Source organism: Odocoileus virginianus, chromosome 1 (genome assembly GCF_023699985.2).
Source record: "Odocoileus virginianus isolate 20LAN1187 ecotype Illinois chromosome 1, Ovbor_1.2, whole genome shotgun sequence".
In the NCBI taxonomy this organism is placed as follows: Eukaryota; Metazoa; Chordata; class Mammalia; order Artiodactyla; family Cervidae; genus Odocoileus; species Odocoileus virginianus.
In genome coordinates this window covers 39,643,232-39,665,156 of record NC_069674.1, presented here as the reverse complement: position 1 = coordinate 39,665,156, position 21,925 = coordinate 39,643,232, and the positions used below count along the sequence as shown (strand labels likewise).

The window sequence follows — 21,925 nt, the reverse complement described above, 5'->3', positions numbered from 1 at the left end:
TTGTAAGGCAGCATGCAAGTAGGATTCTTAGAAACATCTTTTTAACTGGTGTTCAGAAAGACTCCTGGACTGCGTTTGAGAGTGCGTACAATGTCTTTTCATCGGCAGTGCACTGTTTTCAATACAGCATGAAGTAGTGTTCCTGGAAACATCTTTATGACAAGTGTCCCTAAAAAGTTCTACTCATACAGTGTGGAATGTGTGTAACATTTGTTTTCTTTTTTTAGTTGTAATTAATTATTTTATTTAAAAAAATTGAAGTATAGTTGACTTACAGTGTTGTACTAATTTCTGCTGTATAGAAGTGATTCACTTATATACATATATACATTCTTTTTTATAACATTCACTTCCTGATATGACTTTTGCCAATGCAGAAAGCAAATTGTGTGCTTAGAACAATCTTTCCAAAATTGTTCTTAATTCCATCCATGCCTTAATGAATGGGCATAATGTCAATCACTGATGTAATATTGCTCTCAAGTCGCCTACCAAGTATTGCTTTTAGACATATCTTTATTTCATGTAGTTTTAAACACTTCTTGACATGCATTGCAGAAATGGTGCCATTTCCATTCACCCAGGAAACACTGTTAACTTGGCAAGCAAGTAGCATCCTTAGAAACACCTTTATTACAAGGGTTCTCAAAACCTCTCTACATGCCTTGCAAAAGGAGTGCCCCTCCTTCCATGGATAGATTACTTTTCTCCACACAGAATGTGTTAATAAGTGGTGTTTCAGAAATGATCTTATTAGAGTGTTTAAAACACTTTTGTACATGCTTTATAGAACTGGTATAACCTCCTTTGACTGATATAAAACTGTTCTAAACACAGCAAACAAGTGTTTCTAGAAATTGTTTTTATTACAATTGGCCTTAAACACTCCTCTAAATGAATTGCAGAATGGGCGACAGGTCCTTTCTTTCGTATAAACAATGTTTTCAATACAGCATCAGGTAGCATTTTTAGAAATGTCTTCTCATTAGTATTCTTTCACTTCTCAACATGTGCTGCAGCGTGGGTGCGTCTTCCATTCACTGATACATAATACAGTTCTCTATGCAGCCAGCAAATAGCATTTACAGTAACACCTATTTACTTTATTATAGCTATTAAATATTTTTTACATGATTTTCTGAATAGGTATAAATTCCATTAAATGATATAATACTGTTCTCAACACAGCAAATAAGGATTGTTACCAGACACAGCTTTATTACAAATATGCTTTTAAATTTTTCTACATGCATTGCCACATGGGTATCACTACCATTCACTGTTTTAACACTGTTCTCAATGTAGCCGCAAGTAGCACTCTTAGAAACATCTTTATTACAAGTGTTCCTTTTTTTTTTTTTTTGGATAGCTATTATTGCCTTAGATGCTTCTTTAAAAATTGAAGTATAGTTGATTTATAATGTTGTATGCTTCAGGTGTACAACAAAGGGATTCACTCATACATACATATACATCTATTTTTTCCAGCTTGTTTTCCCTTATAGGTTATTACAAAATACTGAGTGTAGCTCCCTGTGCTCTGCAGTAAGTCCTTGTTTATCCGTTTTGTATATGCAGTGTGTGTATGAATGTTAACCCTCAACTCCTAATTTATCTCTGCCCCTACTTTGGTAATGACAAGTTTGTTTTCTATGACTATGAGTGGATCTATTTCTGTTTTATATGTAAGTTTCATTTGCATAATTTTTTTAGATTCTACATATGTGTTATCATACAATATTTGTTTTTGTCTGGCTTACTTCACTTAGTATGATAATCTCTAGGTCCATCATGTGGTTGCAAATGGCATTATTTCATTCTTATGGCTGAGTAATGTTCCACTGTATATATGTACCACATCTTTATTCATCTGTTGATGGATACGTAGGTTGCTTCCATGTTTTGGCTATTGTAAATAGTGCTACTGTGAACAAATAGGGCACATATATATTTTCGAATTATGGTTTTCTCTGGATATATGCCCAGGAGTGGTATTACTGGTTCATATAATAGTTCTGTTTTTAGTTTTCAAAGGAACCTCAATACTGTTCTCCATAGTGGTATAAATGTTCTTAAACACACCTCTTCATGCCTTGTAGATAGTTCCCACTCCCATTCACCAGTGTACACTGTTCTCAATAAAGAAAGCCAGTACCGTTCTTGAGAAACATCTTTTTTTTTTTTTTTGCAAATGTTCTCAAATACTTCTCTCAATGCATTGAGAAATGTGCGCCACTTCCATTTACTGTTACAAATCTGTGGTCAAAGCAGCCAGAAAAAAATGTACTTAGGAACATCTGTATTACAGGTATTCTTAGCACTTCACATGCATCGCAAAACCTGTTCCATTATCACATATAACTCTGTACTCAATGCAGCAGCAAGTAGTTTCTTAGAAAAATCTTTATTATAAGCATTCCCAAAGATTTCTGTACATGCAGTGCAGAATGGGCATAACCTCCATTCACTGATATAACGCTGTTCTCAATGCAGCAAGTGTTAGTGTTCTGAAAAATTGCTTTAAGACAAGTGTATTTAAACACATCTGTATATGCACTGTTGATGCCTAGAACTGCCACTCACTGATAGAAACTGTTCTCAACTCAGCAAGCAAATTTCAGTTTTAGAAACATCTGTATTATTATAATTGTTCTTAAACTCATCTCTCTATGCATTGGAGAAAGGTTATAAGCTCCATTCTCTCATATAACACTGTTCTCAATGCTGCAAGCAAGCAGTTCTCAGAGAGGTTTTTATTACAAGTGTTCTAGGTGGTGTGGAGCATCTCTTTTTTCTCTCCCTTTTAATTAACAACTATTTGGATATCCTTAACCAAACAGAAGTGCCTCTGCACATCACAATGTACCTGGATATACAGGAAGTTCTTACATATCAGATCTCAGTCATGGAATCCAAGGAGTTGGCAAGCCACCCCTACCCCTATGCCCTGGGATTGGGTAAGAGGGGAGGGAGCTGGTTAGTACAGAACTAGGTGGTTACTCATGAGCAATAAAGAATTTGAGGAGGGCCAGGGTGGCTCAGTCGGTAAAGAATCCGCCTGCAAGGCAGGAGACCCAGCTTTGATCCCTGTGTTGGGAAGATCCCTGGAGAAAGGAATGGCAACCCACTCCAGTATTCTTGCCTGGAGAATTCCATGGACAGAGAAGCCTGGTGGGCTTCAGTCCTTGGGGTCGCAAAAAGTCAGACATGACTGAGCAACTAAAAAAAGTCTGCGTAAGGGGAGAACTGTGTCATGCCATCAGCATGAGGTAGAGTTTGGATGCAGAGGAAAGGGTAGCACTTGCCAAGGAAGCCTCCTTCCCTACGGCAAAGATGTAACAGGCTGGGCTTCCCGCAGCCGCAGCAGCAGCAGCAATGTCTTAGGCAGAGTAGTTTGAAAGCAGCCTCTTGATGGAGGACAGGTAAAGTGAAAACAGTGAGTGCCTGCCTGGCTCCTCCTGCTGGGCAGGTTATGCTTGGAGGACCTTATTTCTCTCCAGCAGCACTGGATTTTCTGAGGCGGGACCTCCATGATGGGGAAGGGAGAAGAAGGGAAGCACGTGGTAACATCTGTGGGCTTTAAACATGTGCAGGTCCTGCTGGCTGCTTCAGGACTTCACTAGGACCACCCACAAGCCTCTGGGGAGTATCCATTGGAAGATCTCCCCCTGGCCCCGCTGGCGTCTCAAAGCTCCAACTGCTAAACCCACACATCTCTCCCCCTAGTCCCTGCCCTCAACCCTGCAGCCAGCTCCTCCCGTGTGCTCCCAAGTGTGGCAGTGAGAATAGGTTAGGTAATCTGAATACTCTCAGAAAGATGGACCAGGGTCCACGGACAAGTGAGAATCAAAGAAACTGAGGCTACAGTGCCACCTTCTGGAAGATAAAAGAGAGGTTTCCTGCAGCCAGCATGCTGAGTTATGAGAACAAGAGGAAACAGAGCTAAGAATTCTACCCCAGGAGAGGACTAGAGTGGAGCAAGTCTACTCCTTAGAAACCTGGGATCCCTGGAGAAGCAACACCGAAGAACAGTACCTCATCAAACATAACCAGTAAAGAGACTTCAAACGCTAAAGCAGCAATACAGAAACGCAAAGAACTTTAAAAGTCGAGGAAATACGCCATCACCAAAATGTATCAACAATTCTCCAAGAATTGAGCCCAAAGTCCCAGCACACTGCAATCTATCTGATAAAGAATTCAAAATAGTGGTACTGAAGAAATTCAGTAAGCTACAAAAAGAATTAAAACAGCTCAGTAGGACTTCCCTGGTGGTGCAGTGGATGGGAACCCACCTGCCAATGCAGGGAACATGAGTTTGATCCCTGGTCCAGGAAGATTCTACATGCTGCGGAGCAACTAAGCCTATATGCCACAACTACTGAGCTTGCACTCTAGAGCCCACAAGCCGCAACTACTGAAGCCCATGTGCCTAGTCTGTGCTCCACAGGAGAAGCCACCACAATGAGAAGCCCACACATTGCAGTGAGGGGTAGCCCTTGCTCGCTGAAACAGAGAAAGCGTGTGCCAAAGCAACAGACCCAGCACAGCCAAAAAAAAAAAAAAAAAAAGCTCAATGATACTAGGGAAAAGATCCATGAACAAAATGAGTTACTTATGAAAGACATTGAAAATATAAAAATGGGCCAAACAAAAATTCTGGAGCTGAAGAATTCAGTGAATGAGTTGAAGAATGAAATAGCATTCTGTAGTAAATAGCATCTGTAGTAAAGCAGAGGGAAGATAGAATAAATGACCTAGAAGAAAGGAATTTTGAAATAAAGAGTTATACCAGAACAAAGATAAAGAATAAAAATGAGGGGAGGGGGCTTCCCTGGTGGATCGGTAGTAAAGAATCCATCTGCCAGTGCAGGAGACACAGGTTCGATCCCTGGACCAGGAAGATCCCACATGCCTCGGAGCCACTAAGCCCGTGCACCACGACTATTGAGATGGTGCCCTAGATCCTAGGGTCTGCAACTACTGAGCCCATGTACCGCAACTACTGAAGCCCTCACAGCCCAGAGCTTGTGTTCCACAATTAGAGAAAGCCCATGCAGCAACAAAGACCCAGCACAGCCAAAATTAAATAATTATTTTTATATGAGGGGAGAGAACCTATATGTTCTATGGGATTCAATCAATAGGGAATACATTTGAATAATCATGAATCCAGAAATTTGTAGTTTGTGGGTCCTTTTATTGTTTTAAATAAATATTCACTTACACACCTAATTTCTATATTCCTTTCCTTAAAGGACCACCTTCCACAAAATGGATAAGCTAGAGGTCCCTGCAAATGCTAGATCCAAATCTTGGGCTTCAAAGTTAACCACCCTTTATAAATACAACCCTTCCTCTGACACTCCTACAAAAACATCTTGGCAATACCAATTAATCATCATTGAGAAAATACAATCATATTATTTTTATTTATGTTCTGTGTTTTCCATCTTGCTAGCTAGTCTGCACACCCCATTATGAACCTGTTCATCCAGTCACTTGTGCATTGAAGAAACACGTCTTGGATTTGTCACTCCTTCATTGTTCTTCCATAGACCCAGATTTCCTAAGTCCAAGGTTACTAGTTGCCTAGGAGATGCCTGCTATTTGATAATGATTCTGACGATACTCATCCTGGGTTTTAAAAAAGCCCCCCTCCAAATTCACTTCTGATGTCTCAAACTCCTCCTCTCTCTGGCCTCTATCCAGAACTAGGAGTGACTGTCTCTCCCCACACCTGCTGGGTGTTTTAAAGATCAGTGAAATTAGTCTATCAAACATGTTGAAATCCAGAAACTGTAGCCAAGGAAATGTGAGTCAGAGCCCCCCAAACTGTTTCTTCACTTGGAATTTCCTACCACTCTAAAGTAACCATTCTTTCAACAGAGGAATCAATCCAAGTGTTTTCCCACTATTGTTTGAGTCTTGGAAGGTCAGGCCAGGTGTGTAGGAGCCTCAATGACACACCTTGAGGTAGGGGGCGGGGTTGGGCTGCAGTTTTACTGCCTTATTGGGCAGTGGGATAATCAATCCCAGCAGTCTGACCCAATCAGAGAGAGGGCAGGGTGCTCTGAGCAAGCAGCCAAGGGCTGATTCAACAAAGATGCTTAGAATCTTTAGATGAAAGTCCTTGCCATTCTGAAAACACAAAGCCACCACAGGATTCTGAAGTAGGAGAACCAGCCACTGTCACAAAGAACCCAACAGTAATTTCCCAGTGGAAATAATATGCTACCATTTCTGTGTATTTTTTAAAGGGACAGAATAACATGTGGCAGAATTCATTTTTGTTTGACTGTGGTTGGACACAGAAGACACTAATTTAAACATTATGCCAAGTGAAAGAAGCCTGGCACAACTGACCATGCTGTGCTGTGCTTAGTTGCTCAGTCATGTCCGACTCTCTGCGATCCCATGGACTGTAGCCCACCAGCTGGCTCTGTCCATGGGGATTTTCCAGGCAAGAATACAGAAGTGAGTTGCTATGCCCTCCTCCAGGGAATTTTCCCAACCCAGGGATCAAACCCAGGTCTCCCACATTGCAGGCGGATTCTTTACCAGCTGAGCTACCAGGGAAGCCCCACAATAGGCCACACATTGTATGATTCCATTTATATGCAATGTTAAGAGTAGGCAATGTTAACTTATATGCTTATATTGCATGTAAGTTATATGCAATGTTAACTTATATGCTTATAATATGTTAATTTATATGCAATATTAAGAACCATGAACTACCAGATGTTCAAGCTGGATTTAGAAAAGGCACAGGAACCAGAGGTAAGGATTGCCAACATCCATTGGATCATTGAAAAAGCAAGAGAGTTCCAGAAAAACCATCTATTTCTGCTTTATTGATTACACCAAAACCTTTGACTGTATGGATCACAACAAACTGTGGAAAATCCTGAAAGAGATGGGAATGCCAGACCACCTGACCTGCCTCCTAAGAAATCTGTATGCAGGTCAAGAAGCAACAGTTAGAACTGGACATGGAACAATGGACTGATTCCAAATTGGGAAAGGAGTATGTCAAGGCTGTATAATGTCACCCTACTTATTTAACTTATATGCAGAGTACATCATGCGAAATGCTGAGCTGAATGAAGCACAAGCTGGAATCAAGATTACCGGGAGAAATATCAATAACCTCAGATATGCAGATAACACCACCCTTATGGCAGAAAGTGAAGAACTAAAGAGCCTCTTGATTAAAGAGGAGAGTGAAAAAAATTGGCTTAAAGCTCAACATTCAGAAAACTAAGATCATGGCATCTGGTCCCATCACTTCATGGGAAATAGATACGGAAATAGTGAAAACAGTGGCTGACTATTTTGGGGGGCTCCAAAATCACTGCAGATGGTGATTGCAGCCATGAAATTAAAAGACGCTTACTCCTTGGAAGGAAAGTTATGACCAAACTAGATAGCATATTAAAAAGCAGAGACATTACTTTGCCAACAAAGGTCCATCTAGTCAAGGCTATGGTTTTTCCAGTGATCATGTATGGATATGAGAGTTGGACTATAAAGAAAGCTGAGTGCCGAAGAATTGATGCTTTTGAACTGTGGTGTTGGAGAAGACTCTTGAGAGTCCCTTGGACTGCAAGGAGATCCAACCAGTCCATCCTAAAGGAAATCAGTCCTGGGTGTTCATTGGAAGGACTGATGTTGAAGCTGAAACTCCAATACTTTGGCCACCTGATGTGAAGATCTGACTCATTGGAAAAGACCCCGATGCTGGGAAAGATTGAGGGCAGGAGAAGAAGGGGATGCCAGAGGATGAGATGGTTGGATGGCATTATCAACTCAATGGACATGGGTTTGGGTGGACTCCGGGAGTTGGTGATGGACAGGGAGGCCTGGTGTGCTGTGGTTCATGGGGTGGCAAAGAGTCAGACACGACTGAGCATCTAAACTGACTGATGTGAAGAACTGATCCGTTGGAAAAGACCCTGATGCTGGGAAAGATTGAAGGTGGGAGGAAAAGGGGACAACAGAGGAGGAGATGGTTGGATAGCATCACTGACTGGATGGACATGAGTTTGAGTAAGCTCCATGAGTCGGTAATGGACAGGGAGGCCTGGCGTGCTGCATTCCTTGGGGTCGCAAAGAGTTGGATACGACTGAGCGACTGAACTGAACTGAACTGAAGAGTAGGCAAATCCATAGAGAAAGAAAGGAGATTAGTGGTTGCCAGGTATAAGGTTCAGGCCACTGAAAATGGCTATTTTCTTGCTCCCTGTACATCCCCTGCTTGACTGGGCCCTGCTGCACTCACAGGACTATACAATCCTCTTAATTATAGGGCTTAATTAGTAACTGCCTATGTGCTTGCCCCCTGCCTGGCCCTGGTTTCCCTGGTAACTGATAAACCAACCTGACATCAATTCCCCTATATATGGCAGCCTCTCCCGAGTAGCAAAGATGGCTGCCGTGTCCTTCCCGTCGTCTGCTGCACATGGTGGGATATCGCTCCAGGACACTTTGATTTGGTCATGTAAGACCCCCTGTACAGTAAGCTGTTGATGTCTCTGTCACTTGTTCCTGGGCTCTTGCTATGGTCTTGAGGTTAGGCCAATACAAGACTTGCAGGCCTGCAGGGTGCAACCAGCCAGGAAGCTAAGGAAACCCCCGTGAGTGCCAAGATGTTGGTAAATAAGGATGGGAAACAGAGGACTGTGGGGGAAATCCTGAGGTGACCATCCACTAACATGTGAGACCTGTAAGTCTAAGTCTCTTTCCAGCCTAAAAGTAACAGCCCTCAGCTCATGGATCTTCTGACTGCCTGGGATGGCTGGTGGATACGGACAAAACACCAGGATCTGGATTATCTATCAGCTACTTGGGTGTTCTCTGTTTGGGTAAGACAAGCCTACCCCTGACCCACCACCCCTAAGCAATTACAGACACATGCTTTAGGGATATTAACTCAGGGACAGGATTGTGAACTGGACATGGCCAGTCACCCAGAAGGGTTTGTTTGGGGCCTGAGGCAACAGCAAAATAATAAGAGTATTCTTTGACTTCTGGTCCCAGCTATGGAAGGGGGCAGGGCAATGATATGACAGGATGGGCCAGCTATATGCGTCTACAATGCCTTACAACAGGTGCAAGACATTACAGAAGGTCTACACAAGACCGCACAATGCAAAAAGCAAAAGTTTGGAGTCTAGAACAGCTGTGTGTGATGTACAGGACCCCTGTGGACATCAATAGTGACCAAGGAACCCAGTTTTCTGACCATGAAGCTCAGGAATGTGTTGATAAAAATAATTTTTGCTGGTATTTCCACCTGCCTTATGACCCCACTGCTGCCAGGCTAATGAAAGGATGAATAGACTATTTAATAGAGAACAAAACCCGCTTTCAACGTGTGGCTGAGGAGGCTAACTCAAGGGTGGCTTAGACAATAAAGACTCTGCCTGTAATGCAGGAGACCCAGGTTTGACCCTGGGTTGGGAATATCCCCTGGAGAGGAGAATGGCTACCTACCTCTCAGTATTCTTGCCTGGAGAATTCCATGGACAGAGAAGCCTGGTGAGCTACAGTCCATGGGGTCACAAAGATTTGGACATGACTGAGTGGCTAACACTACGATCTCGAACACTCTAGGAACAGTTGTCCCTGTGGCTCGGCCATGATTACCCAGAGGCAACGAGTCAACACCATCCAAGTTCAACTGTTGCCCACAGAAGGACCATTGCCAATCATGGATCAGGAGAGTACCTTGCTTTTGCCTTGGCCACAGGACCTACCCCCAGGGGAACACCTTGTGAAATGGCCTGGAACTGACAGGTAAGTCCCCCATGATTTGGGTTTGCTGCCTGGTAGGGAATAGGACTCACAAGGGGCTTACAGATCTCACCTGTCTTCTAGCCGGCCCTACCTGAACACTCTTACATCACCCTTGTCATCTGTGGTTATCCCAGCTGTCCTGCGTTCAGCACTAGCTATAGGGACTGGGGATGGGTGGACAGTGTGGTATTGCAGGCTGGGACAAAAGCCACAGGCAGGGTGGTGTTATCTCAGGATGCTGTCACTGCTTGTATTTTGCTTAATGGTCATGATCTCCTCTGTACTGTGCCTATTAAATGTCTTACATCTCATCCCTAGTCTGAGCAGAGGGATCTGTTTGCAGACTGGGTGAGAGGGGTGACCTTGCTGTGAACTGGGTCTCATTGCTGGGTCGATAGTGAGATGCTGTTGTCATCCTCCTCTGGACTTCCGTGCAAAATTGACCCGATAAGCGCCTGCTTCCAAAGTTTGCTCACATCTTCGCGAATCACTATTAACATTTTTAGCATACTAGGTCTCTTTCTCTTGATACTCTCTAGCTGCTGTTGTATTGCATTTTGGTATTTGGTTGCAGTGACCCTCTGCCTACCTGACCTCAGAGATATTACGGGAGAGGGATGGGCCAAGACTGTAAGGGTCAGGCAAAGTGTATAGTGGTGGAGTGTGTGGTCAAGTCACTCAAGATGGCTGTTCTCTTGCTCCCTGTACACTCCCTGATTGACCAGGCCCAACTTCACTCGCAAGACTATCCAATCCTCCTAATTATAGGGCGTAATCAGTAACTTTTATGTGCTTGCCCCTTGCCCCAGCCGATGGTTTCCATGGTAACTGATGAGCCAACCTGATGTCCATTCCCCCTATAAACGGCTGCCTCCTCCAAGTAGTGAAAATTATTGCCATGTCTGACCCGCCACTGGCTGTGCATGATGGGGAGTTCCTTTAGGACCCTTTGCTTCAGATGAGTGGGGTCCCCTGTCCCCTAAGGCACTGAGGTCTGTTGCTGTCTCTGGGCTCTTTCTTCAGTCTTGTGGTTGGGCAGTTATGAGGCTGGCAGGCCTCTGGAGTGCAGCGCAACGCCAGGAAACAGGGAAGGGAGGACTGGGGCCTGACTCCTTAATGGGCAGAGTCACTTTTTCGGATGGTTTGGACCTGGATACAGGTGATGGTTGCATAACAATGCAAATGTACTTCATCCCATGGAACCATACACTTTTAGGTGGTTAAAATGACAGGGGCTCATTTCAACATCTGTCACCTTCATGACAGCAGATGGGAGAAAATGGGTAGATGCAGACAGGAATGAAGGGAAGTTTTTCATCAGGTAACTGCTTATACTTTTGATTTCTGGAACTTAAAAACCAACTCATCCTTCTCAGCCTGCACGGATGTCACATCGATTTCAATATTTTGACAAGCTATTTAAATATGAGCACCACTTCCCACTCCAGTGTTCTTGCCTGGAGAATTCCATGGACAGAGGAGCCTGGCGGGCTACAGTCCATGAGGTTGCAAAGAGCTGGACATGACCGAGTACACGTGCACAAGGCAGAAGGCCTGCCAAGCGGGACTGCCCTGCAGTGTTCCTTCCCCGCCTCTCTCCCTGGGACACAGAAAAGCAGAGAGTGGGTTCAGCACTGTCTTTCTGTAAATGCAGATTTCGCCATTGGAGTCCCATGGCTTTCTCTTTTTTTCCCCAACTGTCAAGCTGAAGCGAAGCCAGCCTTCCCTGCCTCTCTCTTCCTGCGCATCCTTCTCTCACTAGGCCACCTACCCATCCCCCCTCCTTGCCAAGCGTTTTGTTAATTACTTGTGATGGATTCCAGCTTCTCCCACATCCAAAGTAGCTAGCCCAAGAAGTCTGCTCTTGAGTGGCTGACAAACCCGTCCCCTCCCTCCAACCCTGACAGCCTCCTTCTGAAGGCACTTTTATGGTGAGGACAGCACATGTATTCCTTTGCTCCCCCTGGGCTTTCAGCTCAGCTCAGCCTGGTCCTTCCTTTGAAACTATAGCTTCTTCATAGAACTGTTTTGTACTCCCCTTTTTCAAGGATGAGGTTACCCACTCTGTAATCCAGGCAAGCATCTCAGTTGTAAGTTTTAGTTTCTCCTGGAAATCTGAGTTGAGTTCCCTGATGTGAACAGGAGTCCAAAGTCCCTGGAGATCTTCAACACCTGTAACATCCTCCCTTGCTCTGTGAGCTGCTGAAAACATGTCCTCCACCCTAGGGCAACACAATAACAAGGCTAGCTAGGCAGGCTGCAGACTCGAGGTGGGTTAGCGTTGGTTGGATAAGTCTCTCGCGCCCCCAAGTGGAAAGAATGAGATATGGACTGACCACTTCGCAAAAGAAAAGTACCATTAAAGAGGGTTCTTGACTGGCTGCAGTTCCCATACAGGGTACAGGTGGCCGCTGCCATGGGAGCCTTTTATCCACGTGAAGAAATCTGCCATAGGTTCAGGAAGGAGGTACAAGGATTAGGCAGTGAACACACTTTCTGACATGCTTTTCTGTAGCTGTGCCCTCTTCTCGGCGACTCTGCCTTCTTGCCTGTTTCCCTCCTACTTCATGCTGAGCCTAAACTTTCTAGATCCTCAGATAAAGAAAAAAGGCCTTTAATTCCTGGGCCCAAGTTGCAGTCTCTGACATCTGATCTCCAGTTTCTTGTTCAGTTCAGTCGCTCAGTCGTGTCTGACTCTTTGCAACCCTACGGAACTGCAACACACCAGGCTTCCTTATCCATCACCAACTCCTGGAGCTTGCTCAAACTCATGTCCATCGAGTCGGTGATGTTCTCATTCTTTCAGAGGCCCCTCTAATCTCCATAGAAATGTCCCAAATTACCTTTCTGTGAAGGTTAGTTCTGTTGATCAAGATTCAGCAAAGAGTTCTTGGGGTTTACTTCTTTTTTATGGAAGATACTTCAGTTATGGTTCAGTGTATTGCTTCTGTTTCTTTACTGTAACTCAGCTGTCATCATGTGGAAGCTTCTTTCTCTCCCAGGCGAGAGACCCTCTTTCAGTCCCCTGCCTGGGGAGAACACATGGGTCCCAACCCCCTTCTCCTCAGGTTTCATCAGCCTGAGATGCAGCTTGACTCATGTTACTTTCCTGCTCACAGTCCTCCTGCAAGGAATGAAGATGATCTGGTTTCCTATCCCTTCTCTTAAGATGTGGAAACAGAACCCCAGCAATGTTGACTTTTTTTAAAATCAAGGTTGCAGCTCCCTTTAGTGAAGTACCTGGGGCTGCAGCCAGCCTTCTGCCACTCTACCGAGCATCTACCTTCTCTCACCCTGGAGTCTTCCGGGTTCAGCCCCTTCCTGCCTCTTGGCCTGGTCTCCCACCATGCTCTTCTGCGCTATCAAATTGCATGGCTAACTTTCCTCTAACGTTCCTTGTTCTCCTGCTTTATTATTGGGCTCAACCCCAATGCTGCTTCCTCCCAGAATTCTCACACACAAGTACTCCCTCCTCTGGGGTCCCTTGACTTCAGGCTGCCTGTCCTAGGACACGAAACTCTCAAGCTGGCGTGACCCCTTCCCTTGTAAGCTGTCAGCATCCAGAGGCCGAGTCTTCATCACTGCAGTCTTCCTGGAGCCCGGAACCAGCAGTGTTCACACAGTGCAGATCTCTCAAACGTTGTTATTGTTCAGTCACCAGGTAGTGTCCAACTCTTCATGACCCCGTGGAGTTCAGCACAACAGGCTTCCCTGTCCCTCACCATCCCCTGGAGTCTGCCCAAGTTCATGTCCATTGAGTCAACAATGCCATCTCAAACGCAGCTAAATACAAATGAATGAATCTTGGATGCATACTGGAACCAGGAATAGTTACAGTGAACTTTGGGAGGTGGATTCTAATTGCCCACTGTGATCTCCAGACTGTAGTTTGGACTTTACGACAGTGACCTCACCTTCTACCTTGACATGATGGGGTACGTGGGGACTGAACAGAAAAGTGCAGCCAGAGGAACCTAGAGCTCAACACTGGCTCTCTCACCCAGAACAGGGGTCGGCTAACCTTTGCCATAAAGGGCCGATGGCAAAGCTTTTCAGCTTCATGGGTCACACAACTACTGTCACAATGACTCAACTGTTGTTGCAGCATGAAAGCAGCTGTGCCCACTACCAATGTGACTGTATTCCAATCAATCTTTACGCAAACAGTCAGTGAACCCCAGATGTGGCTTGCAGGCTGTACACTGCTGACTTAGATGAGGGAACCTGGCCATGTGGCTTAAATTCTGAGTCTGTTTCATCATTTGTTTTAAAAAAGTTGAATGAAAAGTCCTTGTGTGGAAATGACAAGAGTAAGTGAACTGGGGGAGGTAAAACTCTTAGCACCAGGCCTGCAGCACCTTGCTTGCTTAGTCAACAATAGCTTATATTGTTAAATGTCAGCCAAAGAGACTTTCCAATGTTAGTAGATCATTCTCATCCCACAACTTAAAAAAAAAAAAAAAGCTAGGGTTAAAGACACTTGGAATTCACAAAAAGAACTTCAGATACCTGAATCTATTCCATCCAGGGCAGGGCTGGCCTCAGGCCTGGCTGGACACAGGTTTTGTACATGTTTTTCCTTCTGCCTGGAATGCCCTGCCCTCCCTCGCTTGCCTGTGCCTGCGGCGAGTCCTTCTCAACCTCCATAGGCTTCAGCATATTCTTTTGGGAAGCCTTCCCTGACTTCTCGCTTAGAAAATCTTCTCCCTACACAAGCTTTTATTATATATTTTTAAATATTTATTTGGCTATGCCAGATCTTGTGGCACACAAGACCTTTTAATTATGGCATGTGGGATCTAGTTCCCTGACCAGGGATCGAACCCAGGCCCCCTGCCTTGGAAGCATGAAGTCTTAGCCACTGGGCCACCAAGGAAGTCCCTGTCCTATTTTTCAGATTCTACTTGTGGCTTCTTCTGTGAGGAGCTGTGATTGGAGGGTGGAGTGCAGCCTTCGAAGAAAATATTTGGGAAGGGCGTCAGTGGGGAACAGCCGCAGTGGGGTGGGAAACCAGGATGGTTCCAGATGCCCCAGAAGGCAAGGGCAGCTGCAAACAGAAGAGTGAGACCGCTGCTCTCTCTTCTCTCTTGCCTTTTTTCTCCTCTCTTCTTCCTTCTCCCTCTGCAGTTCCTTCCAGTTAGTACAATTAATGAATGTTTTCATTTCAAATCTCTTGACCAAACACAAAACAAGCTGGAGTAGAGTGGTTATCAATATCGATTAATAATCACATACCCCACGACAAAGACTGTTTCCTGGACCAGGTTCAGTCAGGCTGCTCTGAACCCTCTGCTCAACTAGACCTCAACCTTCTGGCTTCCCCATCTGTCTTTCCATTGCCCAGTTTTAGCAAGAATCCTAATAAATTCCTCAACCCTCATCCCTCAGATCAGATTCCTCATCCCTCACCCTTCATATCTGATCTTGCCAGCCTGCCTTTGGCAAGAATCATCTCAAGTCAGTGTAGCTGAAAACCCCCTCACACCTGATGTTTCCTCTCAGTGATTTTTCATCCACTGACCTGCTCATGGCTATAAATCCCCACTTGCCCATGGTCTGTGCAGAATTGAGTCCTGTTCTATACTGAGGTCCCTCTTCCCCTTTTGCAACTGTCCTGAAAAAATCTGCTTATACCACTTTACTGTCCAGCTCTGGTTTTCTTTGATACCCACCCTACTTCCACTATCAAACAGGGCCAATATTTTGAAACAGTCAAGTTAAGAAGCCCAAATGGGAGAGACCACAGCACTGTATTTGTCATCGAATCTGTAACACTTACCTCATGCTAGATGCAGCTGAGCATACAAAAACAGATACCATATTTCCTGGCCTTGAGCAACATTTGATGTGGATAATAAAAGAAGAGAACCAGTGGGCTAATGTTTATTACAAATTATTTCATGTGGCAAATGAAAGAAAAAGGATTTTTTTTTTCAGATTTAATCTATTTGCCTGCTTTATCAACTAAGGAGATGGAGTGATAGAAAAAGAGGTAGAAAATGGAGTTTGCCTCCATCTCACAGATTCCAAAATAGTTAAATCTCACAAAGGCAAGTAGGGAGCAGGAACAAACCGAGAGAGACATTGACAGAAGCAAGACTCTAACACCAGCTTAGAAGATGCAACAGGGCCACCAGTGAAACCAAAGAGCAGCTTCCTGGGACTGCACTCTGCCTCAAGGTCAGCAGACAGAACTGGACTGAGTCCAGAGGAGCCAAGGGCTGCAGCTACAAACACGTGTGGCTCCCCTGGCCACCTCCTCCTGGGTCTCCATTCTCCTCTCCAGGCAGCCTTCCTAGTTCTCTACCTAAACCAGAAACCTAACTGTGCACACCCTCGCCCCCCCTGCTTTAAGTAACACCTTTTGGTGCCTCTGCACAGCCCAATAACTCCCCAGCCCTTCACCTGGTCTACAGGGCCCTCACCATCAGATCTGCCTCCCTGGGACTCTCACTTTCAGACCAGTGCCCCAGGGCACTGGCCAGGCTGCTCCTCACTCCCTTCTGTTCACCCTGCTCCCAGCCAGCATTGCCCTCCTCTGACCTTCACACGGTTGACCTCTTCATCATCAGGACCTGGTATGGACATCTTCCCCGAACCCTTCTCCAGATGGCCAGGAGCACTCTGGACCACCTGCAATGACCAGTTTATGTGACCTGTTTCCCTCTGGATATTGAGTTTTTGAAGGCAATGGTTACATCTTACTCATTTTTAGGATCCCCAGCACTAGGCATGACCATCCAGTTTGGCAGGGCAGGGGTGGGGGGTGCATGGGTGGAAAGAAGGCTTTCCTGGTGGCTCATATGATAAAGAATCTGCCTGCAATGAGGGAGAGCTGGGTTCAATCCCTGGGTCAGGAAGATCCCCTGGAGGAGAGCATGGCAACCCACTCCAGTTATCTTGCCTGGAAAATTCCATGAATAGAGGAGCCTGGTGGGCTACAGTCTATGGGGTCTCAAAGAGTCAGACACGACTGAGTGACTAAGACTTTTCCAAGGCAGGGAAGAGGGTTCAAGGCACTGTTTCTTGGTGATTTAGTGTGTGAGTGGGGTTTAAAGGCTGGTTCTGCTGTTTACTATCTGGGTGACTTCAAATAAGGTTTTCTAAGATACTAAGGAAAACATATCTGGTCACACTCATCTGGCAGGGCCATTGGGAAGCGTGAGTGAAACAGGCATCTTAAAGCATTTAGCGCCGCTCAACCAAGGTTGGCTGTTTGTTTCCTTCACTCCCACGGGGGCCCCCACTGGAGGCCCCAACATAGCTGGTGACAATAAGCAAATCCTGTTTACCCAAGACACATTTAATGGTAAGAATAGAGATAAAGGCCAACTCTCGGTAAAGATCAGGCTCCGGTTTTGCTGAGCAGAGCAGCACTGCCCATTCGCCTCACTGCTTCGAGCAGCAGTGTTTCTGGATCTCTCCTGCAAGCCACAGGCAGTGTAGGATGCGTTTCTTCTCGGCAGCCAGCTCCTCTTCCGAGAACTGGCCCAGGAGTTTCTGGACAAATATATTCTGATCTTTCAGGAAAATATTCTTATTGATGCCTACGTTGGGCATATTCTCCAGGGACCCAGACCTGAAATGGAAGCTTAAACGTCTGTTTCGCTTTAGGCCAGGTGCTTTCTCTTCGGTCCAGGTCAGCGGGCTGTGGAGGCAAGAGGCACAGGATTAATCTCACTGAGGGGCCTGAGCACCCCCTGCGTGATCCTCATCGTGAGCCCGTCTCTCCTGCAGCCGCTGCATCCCGACCTCCACCAGCCTTCCAGAGGTAACTGTCGGCAACTGACCAATGGTCCCTTTATTCAGTTTTGCCACCAGGAAGGGAAATCTGTGCAATGATTTTGGTGTGAATATCAGTTCATTATTTAGGACTTTCTACCCTGAGCCCTGGAGGGATTGGGGGCAGGAGGAGAAGGGGATGACAGAGGATGAGATGGCTGGATGGCCATCACCGACTCGATGGGCATGAGTTTGAGTAAACTCCGGGAGTTGGTGATGGACAGGGAGGCCTGGCGTGCTGCGATTCATGGGATCGCAAAGAGTCAGACACGACTGAGCGACTGAACTGAACTGAGCTGAACCCTGAGCCCTGAGGATGCAGACCTGAGATTCTAGAGCAAACTGTTGTTTCTAAGTATATGTGCATTTTTACGGGAAAGAATTCTTAGAGTGCTCCCATCCCATTTTCAAAGAGATCTGTGATCCCCCGCACATGCCAGAAAAGACTAGACACTCCCTGCCTACTCTCAAAGCATCTGCTTCCATTTCACATGTGCCCCCCAGGTCAAGGCCAAGGTCAGCACTCACAAAAATCTCCAGTCCTAATGGAACAGACCCCACTTCCCTAAAGTTTCTCCTTTCTCTGGGTTTATTTTTTCTGTCTTTATAGTAGATAATAACTGTTTTACCTGCTTAATCAGAAACAGAGAAGCCTAATTAGGCCTTTGATCTAAAGAAGCTTCACTGAATAATATGACAACAAAAATACAAAATCTGCTTTAAAAATTATTCTAAAAACAATACAGCATTGATTTAAAGACTTTTCAATGGAAAAAGAAAAAAATCCATAGTTCTTTCACCTAAATAAAAACCTCTTCAGTTTGAGACAGTCCTTTCAAGTATTTGTCTATGGGAGGGGGGCTCGGGAAAGGGAATACTTGTAAATCCATGGCTGATTCATGTCAATGAATCCCTACAATATTGTAAAGTAATTAGCCTCCAACTAATAAAAATAAATGAAAAAAAACAAAAAAAGAAGGATTTGTCTATATGTATGTGGCATATTAACCCTAAGGTATAACTAATTTTTGACTATGTTTATTTAAAAATATCATCCTACAGATACTGCTTGTGATGATTACTTTTGTCTGCACATCATGGACAACTGATTATATAATTCATTTACTATTATTGCCAAATATTCAAGCTCTTTCCAATTTCAATTTAATATGGATAGCCTGCATTCAAACTCTTCACACATATATGCATAATAGTTTTCCTTCCTTCTTCTGGGAACAGAGTTTCAGGAAGTCTGAAGAGGACTTGCTCTGGCTACTTCTCTTTCCTTCCCGTCCTTACTTCTCCTACAGGGTTGAGTCAGGGTCAAGGACAAGGCAATCTGGTTGGACGGCTGTGATGTGAACTGGGAAAGGGTTTAATCCTGAGCAGGCACCAGGGTCTTGTCTCCTATTACCATTCTTCAGATTCCTTCCCCCTTCCCCCCAGGCTGCAGTCAGGCAGGCCCAGGATGGGCAGTTTAGACCAGTGTTGCTAATGGACGAAGCGGAACTACCTTTTGTTTGTTCTCTGCCTCTAGAGGGATGGCACATAATAAAGCTAAATATATAGGTATGGGGGGACTTCCCTGGTGGCCCAGCTTGGTTAAGACTCTATACTTCCAATGCAGGGGGCACAGGTTCAACCCCTGGTTGGGAAATTCAGGGAACTAAAATTCTACATGCTGTGTGGCATGGCCAAAAAACAAACAAAACCAAAATAAAACATATAAGGTGTGAGATTACAAGAAAGGGGCCCAAACCGATCACTTAAGATTGTTTTGAGGGCTGCAGGAAGCTCAGGGTAAAGGAACCCTCCCTCAGCTTACCGAGACCTACACTAGAGGGTCGGTAAAATGTTTAAGAGAAAAAGATGTGAAGTACATAAAGGGGGAAGCATGCCAACACCCACACACACAGGGAAACATCAAGAGAGATGTGGACAGAGAAACTTCCTCCTTTTGTGGTCCCATCTGTTCAAAACTTAGTTATGCTGTTTCCTGTTCATATGTGTGTGTGTGTGTGTATATATATATATATATAATTTTTGGCTGCACCATGCAGCATATGGATCTTAGTTCCCTGACCAGGGCTTGAACCTCCGCCCCCTGCATTGGAAGTGGGGAGTCTTCCACCACGGACAATCAGGGGAGTCTCCCTGTTCACATATTTAAGCGAGGACATCAGCTGTTGGGACTTTACTGTCAGTTAGAGTGGAGCTAAAGGTAGCCCTGGGTCCACCCATGTTCTGGGCTTGGACAGCTCTTAGCTCCAGGCATCCCAACCCAAACCACAAGCTTGGACTCAGACAGCTCCTCTGGTCCTCTCTGGAAACCTCCACTTGCAATTATCTGCATTCACCAGCCTAAGCTCTGACTACCTGCAAAAATGCTTCTTACGTCTCACCTTCCATAGGAAGGTGCACGCCCACAGCCACAGCCACATTCCTCTAGGCAGCATGTGTCTCAAGCACAGCAGAGGTGGCAATTTCTAACACTGTTCTTCTAAGTTCTGATAAGACGAGAGGGTGGGGGATGCACCTGGCTCTGGTCCCAGTCCTACCAACCAGCTTCAACAAGAGGACGGAAATGTGCACCTCTTGTATATAGGACTGGGTTGAAAAAGTGTTTGAATGCTTATTTTTACAAAGTTTGAAAACTGCTAGTAAAATGGAAAGAACACAGGCTTGGAAGTGAGTTGCACTGGGTTTTCCCGGATGATCTGGGGCCTGAAGCGAACGATACCTACCTCACTGATAGGTAAGGATGAGGGAAAGACAAGGCCTGCTGTGTTCTAAATGGTATTCCTTTCTCATGCCTTCCCTCTGCATTGTGGAGGAGAAGGTGTGATCATTGGGGGACTGCAGACAGGCTGCTTGAGCATGATTCTCACATAACCATTTATTAGCTGTGTGCCCTTGGTGAGTTTCTTAACCTCTCTGAGCCTCGGGTGATCGTAATTCCTGGGTGATCATAATAGTGCCCATTCCAGACAGTTGGTATAAAGATTATATGAGAAAACTCTTGTAAAAGCGCTAGGCCCTGGCACATTGGCGAGAACTCAGTGAACGTCAGCAAATACTAGCACTTTGTACAACAGGGCTTCAGGCAACGATCCCGGTCTCACTGGTGCCTTTACTGTGACCTTTTGAGGCCATGCCTCCCCACCTCCTCATCCCCTGCTGCGTTTCTGCTCTGTTTCACTATGTTGTTGGAAGGCGGCTCTAACTTGAGGAATTGTGTCTGCAAACAACTCGCAGAGGCTCCTAATGTTTTAAAAAGACTTGTTATGAAGCTTTTTATCTTGAAGGGCGTTTGCTGGCGAAAGAGCTGCATTTCGAACCAGATGGGACCCATCATGATGTTGGTTTCCCAAATGGACCAAGAGGACTTGGTTTCGAAAAACAACACATCAAGGATATTCAAGTAAAATCTGCAAACATTTAGTGATTATTTCTGGCATTGCATTTTCTGTCATTTATGGACTGAAGGCTGTTTATGGAAGATGCTGGGAATCAAAGAGTATCACTACTACCCAACTGGAAGAATTATCAGGGTGTGTAATAAACCAGGATCAAATGGAGGCTTTAGCAATGGAGCAACCAACAGACAACACCTCAGTATGACCTTATATTCAACCTGAACATCTTTGTACTATTTTAGTCTCTTGAACGTTTTTAAATGGAAAAAAAAAAAAAAAAAGACTTGGTATGGAAAGTAAAGAATCAGTATTTGGGGAACATTACAACAGTATGATGTGATAAAGCTGATAAAGAGCTGGGCATGATACAGGCAAGCTGAGTACAATGTTAATGGCAAGATCTATGTACAGATGCTCACTGCAGAGTTCTTTCAACTTCACCAATGCTACTCAGCCATTAAAAAGAATTCATTTGAATCAGTTCTAATGAGATGGACAAAACTGGAGCCCATTATACAGAGTGAAGTAAGCCAGAAAGATAAACACCAATACAGTATACTAACTCATATATATGGAATTTTAAAAGATGGTAACGATAACCCTATATGCAAAACAGAAAAAGAGACACAGATGTACAGAACAGACTTTTAGACTCTGTGGGAGAAGGCGAGGGTGAGATATTCTGAGAGAACAGCATTGAAACAAGTCTACTATCAAGGGTGAAACAGATCGCCAGCCCAGGTTGGATGCATGAGACAAGTGCTCAGGGCTGGTGCACTGGGAAGACCCAGAGGGATGGGATGGAGAGGGAGGCGGGAGGGGGGGGGATCGGGATGGGGAACACATGTAAATCCATGGCTGATTCATGTCAATGTAAGGTAAAAACCACTACAATATTGTAATTAGCCTCCAACTAATAAAAATAA

General features: G+C 44.9%; 1 protein-coding gene across 3 annotated transcripts in view; it reads right to left on the bottom strand.

The window, feature by feature from the left end:
• Window positions 1–17,083: 17,083 nt before the first annotated feature.
• BLVRA (biliverdin reductase A) overlaps window positions 17,084–21,925 on the bottom strand; it is a 49,199-nt gene continuing 44,357 nt past the window's right edge. For all 3 annotated transcript variants that reach the window (XM_070467085.1, XM_070467091.1, XM_020913577.2), the window contains one exon: window positions 17,084–17,449. In XM_070467085.1, coding sequence (XP_070323186.1) covers window positions 17,191–17,449 — 259 coding nt within the window. In that variant the 3' untranslated portion in view covers window positions 17,084–17,190. The remainder of the gene's footprint in view (window positions 17,450–21,925) is intronic.